General features: G+C 39.3%; 1 protein-coding gene across 3 annotated transcripts in view; it reads left to right on the forward strand.

Annotated features, from left to right (window-relative positions):
* Nucleotides 1–118: 118 nt before the first annotated feature.
* The window catches only part of ATG5 (autophagy related 5), a 30,283-nt gene continuing 8,220 nt past the window's right edge, over nucleotides 119–22,181 (forward strand). The window contains exons 1-6 of one of the 3 annotated variants that reach the window (XM_083433598.1): nucleotides 119–455; nucleotides 3,070–3,232; nucleotides 4,139–4,266; nucleotides 13,238–13,316; nucleotides 14,945–15,107; nucleotides 17,635–17,729. In XM_083433598.1, coding sequence (XP_083289724.1) covers nucleotides 3,125–3,232; nucleotides 4,139–4,266; nucleotides 13,238–13,316; nucleotides 14,945–15,107; nucleotides 17,635–17,729 — 573 coding nt within the window. In that variant the 5' untranslated portion in view covers nucleotides 119–455; nucleotides 3,070–3,124. Of the gene's footprint in view, nucleotides 456–513; nucleotides 770–3,069; nucleotides 3,233–4,138; nucleotides 4,267–13,237; nucleotides 13,317–14,944; nucleotides 15,108–17,634; nucleotides 17,730–22,181 lie in introns of those variants that run through there. The other 2 variants (XM_083433599.1, XM_083433600.1) reach the window with 2 other exon arrangements.

Genomic DNA, 22,181 nt, shown 5'->3' on the forward strand with positions numbered 1-22,181 from the left:
TTCACTCTCTTGGACTCTACCGTCCCCTGCAGGGAGAACTCGGCAAAAGCAAGCGGCCCATCCGACGCGCGCCTTTGCGTGACGCCATTTGCCGAAGCCTCAAGAGAGGAGCCGTTGGCTCGTCGTCACTTCCGGTTCGCCAAGCAGCTGAAATAGGCGAGAGCGTCGGGCTGCCCTGAAACTTTACGTTCTTCCGCCCTCCCTTCCTCTCGTCGCAGAAAGACCAAGAGAGAAAGGCGGAGGGAGCAGAGGAGAGAAGACGGAGTGGGCGGTGACTGAGCCTCGTGAGCCCGGGCTTTAGCGCGAGCGGAGCACTTTGGAGAGGGGGCAGCAGGAGGAGGAGGAGGAGGAGGCCGGCTCAGTGGGCGGAGCCGAGCCTGCGCAGTGTTGACTTGTGCTCGAGCGAGCTTCGCACTCAGGGGGTGGCCCGACCAAGGAAAGAAACAAACTGCCAGGTAACGGCATCTTCCGTTGTCCCCTCCCCCATCAGGGAGGAAGGAGGAGGGGGCGGCGGCGACGTAGAAAGGAGTTGGCTGGTGGGGAAGCATGTTTGTTGGGTGATACGACGCGGGAGCGAAGACTGGACGGGGCAGGAGAGGCTGCCGCCCCGCCCTTGTGACCCCTTCCTCTGCCTGAGAGGGGTGGAGGAGAGGGGACATCATCTGGGGCACAGATTTATTCCTCCACACGCCTCGTAAACCTCTTCACACGTACACGCGTGAGCCTGGGTGTATGTAGAGTGTTCTCAAGGCACCCGATAGCGCTGAGGGTAGGCTTGGGAGGATTCATTTCACCACCAGAAACCATATATATTCGTTACAGCGCGGGAAAGGGCTGTCTCCCCCCCTCAGGTCCTACTTACGAGTTTCCGATAGGCATTTCCTTGATCCCTCTGTAAGAAAGGGGTGCTGGGCGAGGTGGGCCGCTAGCCTGATCCAGCAGGGCAAGGGGCATAGTTCTTCGTTGTGCCACAAGGTTTGTATGCGGAAGGTTGCAGGTCGAGTCCCCAGGTAGGACTCCTCTGTCTGGAACCCCCAGAGAAGTCTTACAATCAGCATGTACAGTACTGAACTAGGATGACCAATGTTCAGACTCTGTCTTTTTGTTCTGTAAATACATCAGGAACATGAAATCAGCGAGGCAATAAAACCTTTAGGCATATCAAGGTGTACAGAAGAAGCCAAGCCACTATTTTATCTGTCCCCACTGCAGAGGATGTTGAATTGGCCATATCTGTTTTGGGGAAGGATATCTGTAAGAAGCCGTCAACTTTGTTTATTAAAGAATTTGTATTCTGCTCTTCTGTGTTTCCCATGCATAATACTAAAACAGAAAATAATCAAATGGTGATAAAAGCAACTGTTAAAATACTGTAAATCTAAAAACTTAGCAGGATTAAAAAAAAGTTTCTGCCTGGTGCCAAAAGGACAGCAGTGTATTTGTCAGGTGAGCCTTGGAAAGTAATTATGTGAACCGGATGTCACCACTAAGAAGACACTCTCCCTGTTTGCTACTCACTATCAGAGAGGTTTCTTCTCAGTAACTGGCCCTAGTTAATTCAAAATACAGCTGCTAGGCTGCTAACTGTTTTGTGAGTAGTTAAAGACAGTCCCACATACAGTACATTACAGCAATCAAACAGATGTCACAAATGATAATGTTTTAGAGCAGGCTTCCTCAACCTCGGCCCTCCAGATGTTTTTGGCCTACAACTCCCATGATCCCTAGCTAGCAGGACCAGTGGTCAAGGATGCTGGGAATTGTAGTCTCAAAATATCTGGAGGGCCGAGGTTGAGGAAGCCTGTTTTAGAGCTAAACTGTAATTAAGTTAGCAAGTCACTGAGATACGGCATTCACGTAAGATGTGAAATTGCAGTGAATATATGTTTCATTAAAATCGACCTATTTGCCAGAGTTTTGGAGAATAGACATGTCTCACCAATTTCTAGGAATTGAATTATGGCATTAGAGATATGTCTTAGGTAAATTGGTAGAGATATTAAAACTAATGTGCTTAAACACAGAGCAAGGTTGGAACATTATGGCTTCTTCAAAGGGAAGTTCTTTACAAACTTTGATATAAAGAATATTAGTAACCCTATAGATAAGGGTTATATAGTAAATTCCATACACCTGAACTTCCAAAAAGCTTTTGACAAAGTCTGTTACCAAAGGCTCATGAGTACGCTTCACTATCAGTAATTGAAAGTTTATTGATGTAACTTGCAAGCCACTCTCCGTTGAAAACCGACTTGATTGTATTACACCTATAGGAATAACTTTCAAAACACCTCTCATTGTTAATACATATTCACCAGGGCCTGTGCCAGTGATTCAAGAAAAAAAAACCTATCATGATTTTAAAAGCAAAACTAATAGTTCATAAGAATCATCTTCAGAAAGGAGTCCCACAGAGTTCAGTGGAGCTTATTCCCAAGTAAGCGAGTATAGATTTGCAGCCTAAGGAGGATGTAATTTATCAAAATGGACATAGATTTAAAAAAACACTACAAGTAGGCAGTCCCTAAATAAATAGTATGTTTGCTGTGTGATTGTTTCTCCTACTCCTGTTATATTGTTTGTTGTTTGGAAATAGAATTTGTAGGGAGGCAAATTGTTTCTGTCCACCAATTGGCTCTCCCACCTTAATTGCCCTTCTGAAACTGCTGTTTCTCCCCAAAGGTGCCATTTGCTGTAGTACCACCTATGAGGACAAATATCAGCATTGAAGGGCAGAATTTTCAGCAGCAAAGTCATGTAGAGGGTCAAAACCCATCCCTGCCTGTGCACTATGATCCTAATCTGGATCAAGTCCTTCACAGCTCCTACTTCTGAACAACAGCAAAAGAACCCAGGAGAAAAAAATTCTCACATTTATTAAGCATTTTTGTATTTGGGGACAGGTGTTTAATGTACTGGGGTACAAAATTTTGTCTAGCTTTCTTCAGCCAACCATTTCTCTGTAGATTAAAAGAAGAAATGCCTTTGTTATCATGTGTTGTGGAAGTACACTAAAAGGATAATATGATTCATGTGCATCTAAAAGCTGACTATTTTTATATTTTGTAGTGGTTTTTCTGGGGGAATAATTTAGCCTACATGTGCTTCTGTACTTCTTGGAAGAATGACAGATGACAAAGATGTACTTAGAGATGTTTGGTTTGGGCGAATACCAACTTGTTTTACCCTATATCAGGACGAGATTACCGAAAGGGAAGCTGAACCTTACTATGTAAGTATTATATACACATGTAGAACCATCATTTTGATGTTTAGTATTCGACTATACTTGAGGAACATACTGTGTTTCATCATCTTCTTGATGCTGGAAAAAATGATAGAAAGAAAGAGGAGATGATGCTTGTTAAACAAAGAATTGTTAAGGGAGCTTCTTCCAGCTTTTCCATTACAGAAAATCCTTTGTGACTGGATGAATTTCCATGCTGTTATTAACTTTGTAAAATTATTTGGATGTTTTGGAAATCTTAACATTTGAAATTTACAGCCTTAGTGCCCATTAAAAAAACATTGCTTTTCCATGTGTTTGAGGAATTCTAGCCTAGATGCTGCTATGCCATAATCTGCTGCTGCTACATTAGATTGATTCAACTTCTGTTCCCAAGAAATAGCAGCAGCCTGAAAAAACAAGGGTGAAATATTTCCCCTAAGACTTCCAAATACTCAGTAGGAAAACAAAGTCCTAAGCATCCTGTTTAGAAGAAACTTCACTCTTTAAGCACAGTGTGCTTTAATTTTCTTGAGGGTTAATTGTCATTGCAAGTAGTTTTCTCCTGTTTGGGCACAGTCCCATTTGTCCATATGAGGAATATGTTTATTATGCTAAAAGATCATTTCTCTATGAGACCCAAGATTCTCTCTGAAGCCTTATTTAAATGGAACTTGTGAAGAAGCTGTGTTTTGCGGAATATACCTTGACCACTTTTCAAACTGCAGTCCTTAGCACACTTACTTGAATAAAAGTCCCTTTGAACTTGGTAGAACATAACTTGCATATCAGCAGCCCAGTACTATTTATGTTATAAGTACTGCTCATGTGACTGAAAAGCAAGTAATATTTTTAATGTAACTTTTACATGTGATTCTTTTCATAAAGATGTGCTGTTTACCTTCCTTTCAGCTGCTTTTACCCAGAATAAGTTACTTGACACTGGTAACGGACAAAGTGAAAAAACATTTTCAGAAGGTTATGAGACAAGAGGATATTGTAGAAATATGGTTTGAATATGAAGGCACACCACTAAAATGGTAAGTTATTTAACTTTTTGAGTATTTTAGAGTGTTAGCATCTATATTTCCTGACTGCATATTGTTCTTGGGAAGCCTAAAAAAATTGAAGTTGCCCTATCAAAATCTAAGATTGTGGGCAACCTTTTTAAAAAAGATATTAATTCCTCAGTGACGTCAATATACCAAATAACATTCTATTTTGCACAATTAGGATTAAAGTACAGTGGTGCCTCGCAAGACGAAAAGAATCCGTTCCGTGAGTCTCTTCGTCTAGCGGTTTTTTCGTCTTGCGAAGCAAGCCCATTAGCGGATTAGCGCTATTAGCGGTTTAGCGGCTATTAGCGGCTATTAAAGGCTTAAGGGATTAGCGGATTAGCTGCTAAAAGGCTATTAGCAGCTTAGTGCCTTAGAAAAAGGGGGTGGGGAGCGAAAAAAACCCCCCAGGAATTGCAAGACATTTTCGTCTTGCGAAGCAAGCCCATAGAGAAATTCGTCCTGCGAAGCACCTCCAAAACGGAAAACCCTTTCGTCTAGCGGGTTTTCTGTCTTGCGAGGCATTCTTCTTGCGGGGCAACACTGTAAGTGCTTTCCCTCTTGCTTTCTCAGTGCATGCACAGAGTTCCAATTGTGAGCCATTCTGTCTCTGCAAGTACAAAAATGATGGTGATCTCTTAGTTTCAGATGTGTCCAACATGAAACATGGTCTCGGAGAATTGCATAAGCTTGAGAACTAGGGTTCTCCTTTCCATTAAATCAACTTGCAGTTTACAGGTGTAGAGCTGCTATGGCCTTGTGCAGACATAATTCGCTCACTGCTGAAATCAGGAGTGAACTATGAGGATCAAAAGCTCCATGCCACCTTTGGAGCTCACATTTCATGGACCTGCCTTAATTGGGCATAAGTGTTGGTATTAACAGTTGAATTGCATGCTGTGTTCCATCCTCACCCCAATTTTATTTTATATAATTTTTTAAAAAAAGCTTTATTGGTTTTTCTAATGGCACTCCACTTTACAGAAATCCCAGGGTATACAGTGAACATACAGCATAAGAATACACAGCAGTTTACAATACTAAAGAGGCAACAGCTTCTGTCCGCTATATGTCTGCACAGCCTGGAAAGGACTGATAATGTATTTAAGTCTGTTTGTTAGAACTGTTGCAAACAACGTATAGTTGCAAGTAATGTTCAGTGGTACCTCAGAAGTCGAATAGAATCTGTTCCGGAAGTTCGTTCGACTTCCAAAATGTTCGGAAACCTAGGCTCGGCTTCCGATTGACTGCAGGAAGGTCCTGCAGTCAGTCGGAAGTTGTGTAAGCTGTGTAGGACATTCGGTTTCCAAAGAACATTTGGAAACTGGAACACTCACTTCCGGGTTTGCGGCATTCGGGAGCCAAAACGTTAGACTCGCAAGGCGTTCGGGATCCAAGGTATGACTGTATAGTCACTATTAACAGAATGTTAGATCTAGACAAGTCCATCTTCAACAGGCCCTTATTAGGTTTCAATAATACAATACAATAATTAGGGTTAAGTTAAGTGTTGGTGGAGATGTTAACTGCAAAGTCAAGGGTTCCTGCATACTAAGATTCGAAACTGTCTTAGTTACACAAATGCTTGCATAGTCACAAGCAGCTTGGTACATCCCACCGCAATTTACATTCTTCTGAAGTAGAGATCTGTTACCCACCTTAATTACATTTGAGGCCTTCATACAGTGACATCAATTATAAATAAGCAATACAATTTGTTGGCCCTAATTAGGATTTTTAAACTAGAAGATACTTGGTGCACATAATGGGTTCCAATGTGCCCAGGCTTTTGAGTGAGGTTCATTGTGTTACTTTCATGAATATGTGATTGTTAGTTAGTGATGTCTTCTAAAATCATGACCTTAAGTTTAAACATCAGAATTCTGCTAACTAAAATACAGTACTTGAAAATAATCATTGATTGGTTTCTCTTTAAAATGGACATAGCCTTAACCTATAAGCGTGTTAAGAGCTCTTGATAATTAGAATTCAAAACTTCCCCCAATAGTTCTGTGATATTTGAATTCTTTTAAGTTTGATCATACATGGTATTTACAAAGCAATGGCATAGCATTCAAGCTGATGTTCTTAAATTAACATTTGTCCACAAATTGGTTTTTGTATAAAAAAAGTTGGAAAATTATAAAATTAATTATGATAGTGTATTTAGTTGTATCACTTTTTGAGTTTTTGAATCCTCAAGCAGATGTTCTGCAACTGCACACCACATGCATATTAGAGATGCCTATTTTTATTTTTGCATTAGGAACTTCCGTGGTTGAGGAAATCAAGATTAAACATCTTCCATAACAAACTCTTATTCTCAGCAACTCATGAAGAGTTTGTGGTTGCTTGACACCCTCTCTTCCTTTTGCCTCAGGGAGAAAGTTTATTACATTTTTCTTCCTCTTGGCTCAAATTCTAGTTTAGCATATCTGGCTCATAAAGCACATTATTTGAAAGCTAAAAGACACTCTTCAGTGTTCCATTTTACATTTAATATCATGAAGTGCCTGCAAACTTACAACAATGATATGGCTTATTTATCTTTATCCTTCCTTCCCCATGTCTCAGCCACCTACATATGGCTTGAAGGCTAAAATTAAAAACCGATGGCTCAATGATCCTGTAATAGTTTTTTTTATATGTCTTGTACAAAATAAAAACCATTTAACCATTATCTCCAAAGCCCAGTTTTCAAAATAAAACACATGGTCAGTGAGGGCCATTTAGTATCTGAGAGGGTGCAGAAAGGAGGAGCAGGTTTGGCTTTGTTTGCAACAGTGTTCCTAGGCTGTGCCATTTATTCCTATGGGTAATGAACCACCTGCATCAAAGAAGTGTTTCAGTTTAAAGCATTGTAGATTTAAACAGGGAAAACAGGTATAGAAAAATGGGACTCCATGTCACCATCTGGTGGCACAATGTTATATCACACATACAACACATATAAATCACTTTTTCTTTACCAGTCTAGCTGAGTCCCTAGATAAAACATATGAAATGGAGAGTGATATCCTTTCTCATTAGCTCTAAAATTAATGGTGTGGTTATAGGTCTTAAGGGCTTATCTGCAATATTTAAAGCCAGGAATGTTGTTAATTGTGTTAATTTCAGTATCCCGAAGACATGGGAATTAAAATCCCAGTGTTTAAAAACCACAAAGGTCTTGTAACATGTTTTGAAAGACTAACATATATTGTGGCATTTTTACTTTAAGCTGTACAAAATCAGTTATTCTTTGAGAAGCCGAAAGAGGGTTTGCTTGGAGGTTGTTTTGCTAACTTCAATTAATGCTGCTACTTTTCTGGAATTTGAAAATATGTACAGCGAGATTCTCTAATGTATGCATGCCCCCTCAAGGTAATTCCTATTGAATTCAGTGTGGCTTACAGATAATCACATATAGGATTTCAGCCAAAGTGACATGCTACTTCCCAGGCTCTGAAAAGAGGGCTCTAATAGATCTTTTTTTTAAACACTGTGATGAAAGAGCAACTAGTAGTAATCATGGGTATTACAAATTTCTGTATCTAGTGGCCTCAGCAGTTTACTTAAAAGTTACTGCATAATGCTTACCTAACCAGCAGATGGTGCTAAGTAACTACATATTGCAGCTTCGCACATATCTTGGCTTGTCCTGTCCTTCCATTCATAGATAATAAAACAAGTAAAAACTATGAACTGTTTTGCTAGCCTGCAGTCATTAAAGGGAACTTATGCAGTAAAATTAATATTTACACCCAGCTTTGGAATTGAATTCTAACCTGCATTTTGTTGCAGTTAACTGTCAGCCACCACTTTAGACATTTACTTTAACCCCTTGTAACTGGCTTGTGTGAGAGAATCATGGTTCTATTTATGGCCTATGTGTGGAGTCTGACAGTGTTTAGAAAGATTATGTGAAGTTCGTACTCTTGTAATAGTCTCAAAATCCTCTACAATCTCTATGAAACATCTGACAAAACACATGCTTACTGACAGAGTTATATTATTGCAAAGTTGCAAGTGAGTGAAATTTTCTCACCACTATCATATAAATATTATATTTCTTATAATTTTGTACAACTATTTACCCTTTCTTTGCAGGGGGCATTTACTCATCATGGGCTGCTCAGACTTAATGTTGTAACATTTGCTGAGATACTTGTAAGCAGAATAAAAGTTAGATGATTGAAGAGGTGAAAAAAGACTGTTACTATAGAAAGCATTTCAAATAGTATGTGGTTCATACTTTCAGAGAGTCCCTGTCCCCACTTTGAAACTACTTACTACTTTCAGTTTCTGTCAGCAACAGCCTTGAAATTTGACAAGAGCTACCAAACTGTCAGAACATGAGCTTAGACATGTGTTGGGATTTTTATCTGACCAGTTTCTGAATATATTAAGGAAAAATAAATCATCTGTAAAGTGGGCCTTTTCAGAAGAGTGGCCATGTTAATGTGATGCAGCAGAAGTAACCTGAGAAATAGGTCAGGTTCAGACAGTACAGTCTTACTGCATAAATGTATGCAGAATGAGAATGGTAAAACTTTCACAACAATAATCAGTGATAGCACATCACCTTGCTATTAACTTGGATTAAGAACGCTGCAAACCCAGAAGTAGGTGTTTTGGTTTGTGAACTTTGTCTTGGAAGCAGAACATGTTTCGCTTCCTGTTGAGTGTGTTCCATTTGTAAATTGAGTCCCCCGCTGCTATGGGAAAGCACGCCTTGGTTTAAGAATGCTTTGGTTTAAGAATGGACTTCTGGAACGGATTAAATTCGTAAACCAAGGTACCACTGTAGTAGGAGAAAGCCATTGTCTCTGTTAAGAATTAAACTTCTTGATAAGTTGTAATTCAGCAGTTTCACACTTGAGTTTTCTTTAAAGTTCCTTTGTTAAAGGTTGGCACCTTAAGGTTAATAACGGCATTTTGCTAAACTGAAATGTTCTTCTGGTTTCTGGTTAATCTCTTTGCTGATGTCAGGATGCTGGAAGATAGCACATATATTGGAAGATGAATGGGTAAATGACACCTTGGTGTTGTGGCTGATATTATTAGGTCCTGAAATACTGTTGTTTGAGTGGATATGGGAAGAGATTCAGCATCTGGTTTTGTTGCAGAGTATGGTCTGTTAGGGTTTCCTGGAGTTCCTTGTGAAGAGCTGTTTAGGTTAGGGGCTGTCTGTAAGAAAGTACTGGCCTATCATTCAAGGCTTTGAGAAGAAAGCATTATTGCCCAGCATGAGCTATAGTTCTTTGATACATTGGAGTGATTTCAACTAGGAGCTGGAAGTGGTGACAAGTGGTTTGTCAGTTTCTCTTCTACATCTGCCCTATAGTAGAAGATTCTTGGATGCTGGTCTAGTCTTGATCTGTGTATTCATTTCTTTGGGTGTTCAGTTCTTTGAGTGTTGATACAGTAGCCTAAAAATCCTTAAGCAGGTCAGTATAGAAACAGCTGAATCACAGGGACCTGGCTATAAATAGTGGATTTTGTAATGTGTTCTATCTGAAAGCAAGATGCATGTAGATATGTGTTGATACAGTGGTGCTTACATTTCACCATGTAGTGCACAGTAGTGTCCAGAAAGTGAATGTACTGTATGGATGGTTCTAGGCTCAGGTGAAGGTGTGGTGAAAGTTGTTGATCTGAAGACTGACTAATTTAGAAAGAACCCTGTTTCAACAAGGCCTTAAAATTAGAGGGATTATTAATTCGTGTATGTAGAGGATGCTAGCTTTCGCTAAAAATGTATGTGTGTTTGTCTTCTATAAATCTGTATTTATAAATCCAGCATTACCACCTGCATAACTGAAAACTTGTAAGGGGACTTGCTGGGATTTGAGTGGTAGCAATATTTTCAGAAGATTAGGAGTAAGGAAATAAAGAGTACAAATGAGAAGAACTCTAGGTAGTGGCTTTGATCAGCCTACTGCTTATCTATATTTCTCTTATATTAGCTCATGGAAGACTGAGTCCAGTAAGACACAAACAACCAAATTAGTACTGGTTGTGTTTTACCAAAAATCAGCAGAGCAGATTTGTGGAGTGATTTCTGACTAAAGGATGCTGAAAAGCTAATGGTGGGTCTGTTTCCACCATGGCTGGAGTAGTAATACTCTGTTTTCCTATCTATTCATAGCTGATTCAGCATTACAGCACTCATCTGTATCTGGTGGCAATTTAATAGTGAAATATAAATATATTCCACTTACCTGATTATAAGAGCTTGATGCTCTTGCTTCAAAAGTCCTGAAGTTTTATTGAGTAGTAAAATATGTTAATCTAGCTTCTTGGCAGGGGGTTGGACTCGATGGCCCTTGTGGTCTCTTCCAACTCTATGATTCTATGATTCACTACAGTGGAAACCATTTCTATAAAATACATACATTGGCATTGCTACAGAAATGGAAAAAAATGCTCACACAACCCAAGTAGCATAAGGGGACTTGCAAGATGGCTCAGCCAGTGGTGCAGCCATAACTGCTACTTAGACACCAGGCCCCACTGTGGTATATAGACAGTTCTCTGCTACGGGGGAGTTGTTATGACATAGGCTAGATGGAACTACATTAGAGGCTGCCATGGGCTGTTGCTTCCACTGATTTTTCTTGCACCCTTGTCCAGTGAGATTTGTTTTCACTGGCAAAGGGTGTGATCCTTATTGTGATGGAAACTAGCTGCATTTGTCTAAAACCTCAATGGAGAGCTGGTTATTTCTGAGGTGGAGGAGCATCCATGTGCACACACTTGCATATATAATTCTCTTTGTGAAATGGAGTCATGTGGACACCTTCAAATCCTCTCTTATCTCACATCCCCCTTTTATCTTGCTGAATAGATGCTGTTAGTAAGTTTAAATGTCTGTTATTCTAACAGATTGTATTAGGAAAGCAGGGGTGATCATTCAGTGATTCCAAAGTATTTAATTTATGTTTCCTGTAAGCATGATGTCATAATTAACTCTGATTGCTTTGTTCCTGTGTCATTCCCACGTCAGCTAGCCAATAGGGAGTGGTTCATGCTCAAGTTTGGTTGGTCTTTCATTCCAGTTAAAACAGGTATTTGTCTATTAAGAGGATCTGAAATGGTATTTAGATGATGTAGAGTTCTTTGCATGCCAGAGATACAAGCACAAGTTCTTTTGCAGTGCTAGAATACTTAAGAAGTTATAGGCTGATGTTTCCCTTCTTTGTTCTTGGTGAGGCAAGATATGCCTGATGACTTTTTTATTATTATGAAAGATGGAATGAATTTAGGACAAGGATCTTAGTGCTCACCTGGCTAGAACCAGATGTGTAAGAAGTTTCATGTTTATTGTCTTGGTTATGAACATTTTTCCTTCCTGGTTTCTGAGTTTTGTACCAGGTAAACTTCTTATAAGTTTGTGCCTGGGGATTAATTTCCATTCACCCTACATATGCCACTGCTTTGACCATAAAGGTTAGAATCATTCCTAAAGATGAAGCTTCATTTTTGACATAGTATAACAAGGAGTTCTTGACTCCTTAAGAAAAAATCTTTAAAGTTTTTCTGTGACCTATTTAATGATGGTGTATGGTGGCGGTAGCCTCCAAGTGTTGTTTTTCTAAAGGTCTGAACAGTTGCTAGATGCTACCCCTTTACCTATATTCAGCTGAAGCCTTTAAAGCAGCTGCCTGCTCCACATGCCTGCAGGAAGCATAGCAGCAACAGGAGGATTACCATGTTTCTTCTCCCATTGTCCCATTTTCAAAAAGTTCTTCCAGCAGTTGCCTATTCCACATGACTGGTAGGCAGCAAAACAAGTAACAGGCAATTCTTGCTATTATTCCCCAGCCAACATTTTTTTAAAAAGTCACTCAAGTATCTGCCTGTTCCAAATTGCTCAGTCAGCAAAAGAAACAAGCAGAGCAGGAAATGGGTGGATCCTTCGCATCTTCCCCTAATTGCATTTCCATACTAGAAAAGACTGGACCTGTTGAATTTCTGCCTGTCATACAGCTATTAAAGGCACAAGAGCCTTCAGTGCTACCCCTAACCCAAAGCCTAGGTTGCCATCCTGTACCCAGCTGCAGGAGTAACCCTGTTAAATACAAGTAGACTTGCTTGCTTTTTTTGGAGGGGGGAGGGGAGTCTTTAACACCCACCCACACTTGTTGTGTCATAGTATTTGCAGAAAATAGCTACCTAATTTCAGAAGACCCCACCATATGAAAAAATGCATCCAGGTTGTTAGAGGGATAGGAAGGGCAAGCTACAGAGATTAAGACAGAAGCAGGTAAACTGCACTAAAAGGAGAGGGAAAACAGCAGCTCTTTAGGACTGCAGGGATTCCTACTACCTAGTGACCAAAAAAACTCACTTTTCAGTCACAGCTCTTGACTTCACTAGTTTGCTGAAAACACTTTACAGGTGGGAGCAGCCAGGCTGGCTCATTTCAGAGAAATTTGACAAGGTGTTATTCCTAGAAGGGCTTAAAGACTTACCTTAAAAAAAATAAAATGCCATCTCAGAGTCTTGAACTGCTGAGCTATCCAGTGAAGGCCTTCATGTGTGTTGGGTTGGCAAACACCCGCTCCAAAGAATGTTATGCCGCTCTATCTTTTGCACCACAGTTGTATGTAGGACTGATTTACAGCATATTTTTTATTCTGCACCAAATTTTCAGGTAATGCTCTATCCACTTAAGAGTGTTTTTTGTCAGATAGACAGATTATAAAATTATATAACACATAATCAGCATGTATTTTTTCTTAAACTTTGCTATAGTACTATTGCTATTGTCATGCACAATGGCTTCAACAAAGTTCTGTGATGAATGTAAAGAGGTTTGCTGAGAAATGGCTTTTGTATTTAACAGGCTTCTTTTGAAGGTTTGGGGAAAGTGCTTGCTTTTTATTTTTTTATAGAAACAATCTTCTTTAATACAAATTTTCAAGTATGAAATGGTCATTTATTTGGTTTTAATGTTTTCTTTTGTTACTAGGCATTATCCTATTGGTTTGCTTTTTGACCTTCATGCTTCAAATACAGCCCTTCCATGGAACATAACAGTACATTTTAAGGTATGTTTATGGTGCATCTTTTGAGTTGTTCAACACTTCAAAAGCAGAGGCAGCTCATGTATTCATAATTTCTTATATGCTTGAGTGAAGGGGAAAGGGAAAGCACTAGCAGACAGCAAGTGAGGATTGCTGGTTTTGCACCTGCTTTCTGTCGCTGACATTTGTCTTTTAGGTGATTACATTCTTACTCTGCCAATTTTTACTGTATTTTAATCCTGCCTGTTTGAGGGTTTGTTTTATGTTGACTTGGTTTAATGCTCTACAGCAGTGGTTCCCCATTAGCTAAGTACTGTGGGGGCCCTGTTTTTCAAAAGCCAAGCCATGGACCCCCTACTTTTGAAATTTTTGATATCTTTCTGGTCCCCCAGACTCCCTAGGTGGGTTATCTGGTCCCCCTGGCGTCCATGGACCACCAATTGGGAGCCACAGCTATACAGTTCTAAATGTAAAGATCAAATTGTTGTAAACCACCTTGAGGACCGTTTTTATGGCAAAAAGGTGGTATATAAATGTATACAAGTTTGCCTGTCAAGAATTGCCTACCACTTTGTCCCTATTTTCTTTCCCATTTTGGCTTGTATCCATACCTGCTCTTCCATATACAAAAGGCCTCTTTCCATTTGTGGTTAGGGACTGCAATCCAGTAGAGGCCCCCACTACAGGAAGGCTTTTGCCACTTCCCCCTACATCTCACCCCACACCCAGCATTACCTCCAACAGCATTCTGGAATGGCCCAGCTGCTGCTTACAGGAATTCTGGATCCAACCCCATGAATTTAGCTTAGCTTCACTGAAATGCAGAATGGGTTCTAATCTGGAAGCCTTTCAAGCAGCCTCTCACATGCTGACCATTGTGTCTGCATAGAGCAAGCAAGCCAGAGCCATGATCCACAGTAGCTTAATTTGGCTTTCTGGCGGGGGACGGCGGCAGGGAAACCTATATGTATTAGAACACTTGACTTTTATTTCTTTATAAATGCCTTCCGTATAAGATACCAGGTAGGTTTCTGAGCTATGTGGAGAATTTCTACTAAAGGCTAAAACCAAAATAATTCTAATTCTACTGATTCAAAAGCTAGTCTATGTCTGCCTGCCTTGTCTGAGGAAGGGGAAAGGAGAACTATATTGACATCTGCTTGATGTTATTACACAGGGTGCAGAATGGAGAAGAGAAATCTAGTAAAGCTATTGCTTTCCTTTAACTATACAGTTGTACCTCGGGTTACATATGCTTCAGGTTACATACACTTCAGGTTACAGACTCCGCTAACCCAGAAATAGAGCTTCAGGTTAAGAACTTTGCTTCAGGATGAGAAGAGAAATGGTGCTCCAGCGGTGCGGCGGCACCGGGAGGCCCCATTAGCTAAAGTGGTGCTTCAGGTTAAGAACAGCTTCAGGTTAAGAACGGACCTTTGGAACAAAGTAAGTACTTAACCTGAATTACCACTGTATTAGGAGTTAGAGCATCGTACATTTCCTAGTGCAAAGCAGCTTTAGTTGCACAGTTAAAGTTCTCTTAAACCCTTGGGAATTATTCACCATGGTTTGTCTTGGTTGTTGCTCTAAAATAAAAGTTGAATTGATAAACTGCTCACCTTTGGATGATCATAATTTTGTACTTCTTTTAGAACTTTCCAGAAAAAGATCTTTTACACTGTCCCTCAAAGGATGCAATTGAAGCCCACTTCATGGCTTGTATAAAAGAAGCAGATGCCTTGAAACATAAGAGTCAAGTTATCAATGAGATGCAAAAAAAGGATCATAAGCAACTTTGGATGGGATTACAGAATGGTAAGAAACAATTTCAAAGTGAAGCAATTAAGTCTTTGGCTCAGCTTGCATACAACTCACTATGATTTGTTGTTGTATGCTTGAGCTGAAATGATGTGGTATGGAGAAATATTTTTCTTAACATTTAGTTTCATTTTCACAGAATCTTGATTTGTTAGAAACTAGGGATCATTGTTTTATCACAGATTAGTTAAAACAGGCCACTTGAATAAGTCATGGTTTGAATTTGGCTTGTTCTAAAGCAGACAGAGTTGTATGCCAAGCCTGAGTCTGTAAAAGTGCACCTAAAGAGGAAAGGTCCTTTTCCCAATTGCATGGGAAAAGAGGAGAGGAGGATGTATGAGAGCCCAAAGGTTTTATGAAACTCATTCCAGCTCATGCATGTAGCAGTAAACCATGCTTTGTCACTGTGTGCAAGTGCAGTATTTATTTTAGCACACTGAGTTCAATGATTTTTTTAAATGATAGCTTGTCATTTTTCTTTTTTGAGCGGGTAATGATAAATGCTTATCTTAAGATAATTTTAGCTGATTGTGAATCATAACTGATACTTAAAATGTCAAGTGTTTAAAAAATGAGGTGTGGATATAGCTAGTGTTATACAACTGAGAAGCTTTACCTTTTGGATCTGCTTAGAGTTTAGTTGATGGTTGTATGACTAAATGATATTTTCTAGCCCTTTTGTTTTAGGCACAGTGGTACCTCAGGTTACAGACACTTCAGGTAACAGACTCCACTAACACAGAAATAGTACCTCGGGTTAAGAACTTTGCTTAAGGATGAGAATAGAAATCGTGCAGGGGCAGCGCAGCGGTAGTGGGAGGCCCCATTAGCTAAAGTGGTGCTTCAGGTTAAGAACAGTTTCAGGTTAAGAACAGACTTCCAGAATGAATTAAGTTCTTAACCCAAGTTACCACTGTATTAGTGCTGTATGTTATTTAAATACTATCTAACCTTTTTCATGTTAATGGATGTTGACACAGTTTCTCTTTGTTCAAGTGTTCAGATGTGTGATCTATTTCATGGAGGGTTGGTAAAAGAAAATCGTAAACTTTCCATCACAGCAGTAGCCACACATGGCAATCTAGATGTGAGAAGTTAACGTACCTCATTTGATCCTGTTGATTAGGAACCCATGCAGGCAGTCTTGAGGAAGGGTTTTTGGAGTGCATAATAATAGCTTTGCAGAAGACTAAAAAAATCACATAGGATTGTGCTTTATCATGGAAAGTATTCAAAGCATTTAACGGCAGAAAAATAGAAATGGGAACTTTTAAAGTTTTGTTTGTGTTCTTTAATCAGTTTATCAAAGATTCTCTTCACTTACACTTCTACTTCAAATCTTAAGATTATTTTGGCTTGTTTGGGACAACATTGTGGTTATTCCAATATAAGAGGTTGCTTAGAAATGTTGGTTGTACAGGTTTCACTGTGTGTCATTGGAAACTGCACCTGTGGAACCCAACAGATAATGTTTTGAAAGCTTTCAAATACTAATTTTATATTTCAGGCCTTAGTAAAAGAGAAATAAGAAAAACTTATGAAACCAAGAGAACTTTTTAAAATACATGCTGTATCTTTCAGTATTGCTTTCATTATGGCTTTCATTATTGATGGGATGATTTTAAACCTCTTTCTGAAACAAAATTCATGACCACAAAAAGAAAAGAGAGTAGCAGTTGTGATAACTGCCTCATAGTTAATGATACATCTGCAAGTTGCTTTTTCTATGAAACATGCATTTGTCGTCCTGCCCATAACAACTTTGGGTTTAACTTATAGTTGATTTAATAGTTTGATTCAATAAAGCTTCTGCAAGTATCATTCAATACACCGCCAAATGCTACTGTTCAGATGGGGTGGGGTGGGATGTCAGAGCACCATGTGGGCTGACAGTTTGAAGTGTAATGCTGGAAGCCCCTCCATTGTAAGCTCAGGTTGTATACATGTGTAAATAATTCATTTATCCTAAAGGCCCCACAATCTCCAGTGTGCCTCATTTCCAAAGGAAACACAAGCCCTGTATAAGCCCCTGGACCTTGTACCGCTTGAGATTGAGGTAGCATGTAACATTAGAATCACAGAATCACAGAGGGTCATCTAGTCCAACTCCCTGCAATTCTGAAATCTTTCACCCAACATGGGACTTGAACCCACAACCCTGAGATTAAGAGTCTCATGCTCTACCGATTGAGCTATCCCTCAGGGCTCAGTGCAGCTTGTAAATGAAGAAGCATATAAGAAAAATGCACAAGTGTAAAAACATGTCCAGGAATCGCTCAAGAGAAATGGCAATTTTTGCTGAAGCGGCAAAATGTCCAGGAAAACACAGGCATATGTCAAGTAGGGGGATTTAAAAAAAAAAAAACTTTTGGGAGAATGGCAACCCTAGTGCTTGGATACTTCCATTTTATTTCTTTTCTGTATTTCTGTAGGCAACTTGCAACAGTAAAAAATAAATAGAAATTTTCTTATTCCCTATTCTATAAAAACATTGCATAAGTATATTGTTTTCATTTTTCCCCAGACAAATTTGATCAATTTTGGGCTATAAACCGAAAACTCATGGAGTACCCTCCAGAAGATAGTGGATTTCGCTACATCCCATTTAGAATATATCAGGTAAAGGATAATTTTTAAAAAACCATTTTTCACATACATGTTGCATAGTCTTTTCTATTTTAGAAAAGATGACCAGTTCTTATATTTGTTGAGACCTTTTACTGTGGGAAGAAAGAAGAGGCAAACATGAATAAATGGTATTAAACAGGGCATAACTTTTGTTTAAGGATCTGCCATGCATGCTTTTCTATTCAGACCATTTGAAGGTGTGGGTAACTCTAACCCCTACCTTTGAGCTGTTCAGGCAGACTGACATAGATGCCAGTTGCGATATGCCCCTGGTACCCAAGCTTAAGCCTGGGTTATACCTGGTCAGAGGTAGCCCATTCCCATTGGAGGGAAAGGCAGGTGTAAAGTGGCTACTCCATTGCCCCAGTTAGCTGTTACAGCTGCTGCATCCTGCTATCACCATTGCCTCACCTGATGAGGTGCCATGTCAACACTCTTCTCTTGTGCAGCTAGCCTACCTGATCTGTCTGAGTAGACATCTGGCTTTTATGTGCCTTGTTCCACATCTCAGTCACACAAGACTAGGCATACATAGCCCTGTGTTATACCTGTTGCTTTCTTGCAACTCAGCACTATCCAGCTTCTGCAGCACTATTAAGTTTAATAGGGCTCCTGATCCTCTGAAGAGGCTTTTTTTTCAGAGTGGCAGCAAGTGAGGAGGAGGGGTCAGGAAACTTTCCTTCTATGGGCTTCCTTAAGTTAACTTGTCTTACAACCCAGACCATAGTCTCCAGCAATCACAGTTTTAAAAGTTGGATTCCATCTACAGTCATTAAGTACCCTGCATCCCTACTTTACCATGTCTGTTCTAAGTTTTCTAAGTTTTGTCTGTGTGATCACTCTGCTATCATTGGTTCTACCAGCATATGATACCAAAGAAGCTAATGGCTATAGCTGCATAATGCAATTTAACCAACTTAATTTTTCCTATGCTGATTAATGCTTTTCCATTCAAGAAGGAAGAAAAGCCAGAACTATGTTTATACACCTCATTTTAGCTGCCTGCATAAGCTTTGCTATGCTATGCCAAGGCAGTTGCAGTTTTCTATAAACACTGCAACGATTGTAATTTGTGTTAGTTATTGAAGGAATACAAGAAATTTGAACAAACTGCAAGTAAAATTAAGGTTTTTTGGGTGGCATCTTGAAGAAGGTGGGTAAGAGATTCGTAAGCAGACTGTGTGGGATACTCAGTCTAAACATTTGCCATAATTTATCCACAATTCTTGAAATAATGCTGCTCTTAATCATGTAGGAGATCAGAAAGTTACATTTACTCCTTACAGCATATCCTGCCAAATGAAAGGATATGAGGAAGACATGGGTTGTTGCCCACATATGATTAGGAAAATTGTCCTTAAACTATTTGTGACCAAAATCTTTTCAGCATTATATTGTCTAGACAAAATTGTAATAAACATTACTGTATAAAAATAAATAAGTCCTAACTTCATTCCAGATGTGTGTGTAATTCTAATGGCTGCCCTTAATTCAACCACAGTCTTTGAGACATTCATATTATTTAGGTTAAGTATCACTGACATTACTTTGATACTGTTGTAGACATAATGATAACATTTTAGGAAATAACAGACCATGACAACTAAAGGCTTCCGCTATGGGTGTGCTACGTGTATAGTTGTTTCAAATTCCTTAAGAACTATATAATTATTAGCTTTCAGCAAATCGTACTTTAAAGTGTGTGTGTTGTATGCAATTTAGTATTTGCAGATGACATGAAATCTGATTATTTGGCAAATATTATAGCTGAAATGGTTGAAAATATAAGCACATTGCTAAGCTGAAGGGTTCAGTGCCACAAGATGTGTCAATAGCCACCAATTTAGTGATGTTAAAAGGGGGTTGGACAAATTTATAGATGATAAAAGTCTATCACTGGCTATATTCTACCTCCAGGAATCTTCTAAATGCCTCATCTGGACAGTGAGCCCTCAGAGTGCTGAATACAGTAGAAAAGGGATTAGGGGAGGTGAAAGACACAGTATGGTTACAATATATATGTGTTTTCAGAATATGACTTGGTATGAACCCATGTGTATGTAAATCCTCTTTACCTGCATTTCTGGGAGCAGGGTTCTTTTTTGAGGGGCAGGGGTTGCATTAAGCTGTGAAGGTTTTGTTATTTGGGATTACGGTAGTTGTAGTAATGGGCCTCTGTGGCACTTGAGAGTGATTATGTCTTGTATTTCAAATTGTAGCAATAAAGATTATGGAGTAATGTCTTACCGAAACGTATATTGACAAAACTGCTTATAACATCTCAGTTGAGCAGCCAGCCTCTAGCAGTCATTGCAACTGTGGAAAATGTTTGAATATTTTTTAAAACAAAAACAAAACACCCTTACCCCTCCCTATCAACTTTGATAGGCTCTTTTTGGAGTTGGAGAGATGATTAGGCAACACATTTGGTGTGGGATGTCATGGTTCCACTTCATTGCCTCAGTCATTTTCACCATAGTGCTGACATTGCTACAGTGGTGGCATGATTGGTGTGAGAAGATGGAGCTGTGTACCTTCTTGCTGCCCTCTAACATCTCCACAATGAGTTGTCGGGGTATATCAATCTCATCTTAATCACTGTGACAGTGGGCTTCATGCCCTTCAGCGTGCGAGAGAGAGAAGAAAGACACCCCCCCCCATATATATATATATATATGTGTGTGTGTGTGTGTATATATATATATATATATATATATATATATATGTGTGTGTGTGTGTGTGTGTATATATATATATATATATATATATATATATATATGTGTGTGTGTGTGTGTGTATGTGTGTGTATATATATACACACACACACACACACACACACACACACACACCTCTATTTGATGTTATGAACTTGAGCATGCCAAGCAGGTACTGACTGCAGGAATTCACAGTGTGAATGGGTAGAACATTTATTAACATAACAAAAATAAAAATTAATTTCTCTTTTAGTTTAAAATAAACTTTTTGGGATTTTTTTTTGTTAAATTATGAAATACTTCTGTTAGATTTATTCTTTAGAGTCTTTTTTTTTGGGGGGGGGGGATGCATGCTGATATATCCAAAGAAGGAGTACAGTTCTTATACTGTTAAGCTGTTGACATATGGAAATCATAATATGGTTACAGTGTGGGTTCAACATGTAAAGTAATTTGCAGTGGTTTAAATACAATTAGAGAACCCATTCTTTTATGTAGATGTAAAGACTAGTAAGTCTGTTGGCTTTCTTGAATTATAATTTGTGGGTTGTGCTTTTTATGTTATGATTACATCCTGTATAAACTGCTGGCTTAACTGGATTTTAAACAATGTATGTAAGCCAATGTCCTTACCAAGAAGACTTGGTAATATTTAGTCGAAGATACCTGTGGACAAAGCTACAGGTAACTTGTAAGTTGTGCGTGTTTAACTTACGCAGTTTCAACTTTACATAGCCAGTTGAAATCACACAGATTAAATGCACAGAAAGCATAGAGTTCAACAGCTCTTTGTGCAGGGTTTCCAGGTGCAGAAAGAGATTTTAAGCGCCCTGCCTTGCTTACCAGCATAGCTGTCAACGTTTCGCTTTTTAAAAGGGAAATTCCCTATTCCGAATAGGATTCCTCACAAGAAAAGGGAAAAGTTGACAGCTATGGCTTACCCAGGCTCTGGGAGGCTCTCAGGAGACCACAGATATCATCCTGCAAAATTTTGTCCCAGAGCACAGTAAGCAAGGCCGAGCGCTTAAAAGTGGTTTGCTTGTTTGGGAGGTGAGACCTATTTGGCGCATCATCTCTGGAAGGTAAGATTGCTCACATGGGAGCTGTTCCAAGGGGATGGATTGACTACACCTTTTTGCATATACACACCATCCCCATAATGTAACACCTGTTCAAGTTGCGAGTGACCTGCATTATATAATTATGCATATTAGTTTAAGATAACTCTGCCGTGTTTAGCTACTACATCTCTCCCAGTTTTTAATTCTAGCTGAGACATAAGTACAAAGTAGGTAAAATTCTTATGGCAATATTCAATTCAAAATGAATTTATTGCCCCACCTCACACATGAAGTTTGATGTGGTACATGGCTGACCCAGATGTAATGCTAAACCATAGAAATGTCTTATGAGAATGAGCCACAGGTGGGCCTTGTGATTGCTCCCTCCTCTGGGATCACTACAAAGAGAAGGTTAGAACCTTTAACTTCTGTTCCTGATTAACTCCCAGTAGCTGTGTTATCAAACCCAGCAAACTGTAGTTTAAGAAGCTGGCTTGTTTCTACAAAACTGTAGTTGATACTAACCATAGTTTAGGGTTTGGACATAATGCTGAACAGTGATTAGTTGGAAATGGAAGCTTCTAGTCTACTTACAGCTTACTGGTGGGGCCAGAGTGCAAGCCTGAGGTTACCCTATGCTCATCCTTGTAATGTTAAAGCAAGGTTTA

This window comes from Podarcis tiliguerta (genome assembly GCF_965153285.1).
Source record: "Podarcis tiliguerta genome assembly, chromosome: 3".
Taxonomy (NCBI): domain Eukaryota; kingdom Metazoa; phylum Chordata; class Lepidosauria; order Squamata; family Lacertidae; genus Podarcis; species Podarcis tiliguerta.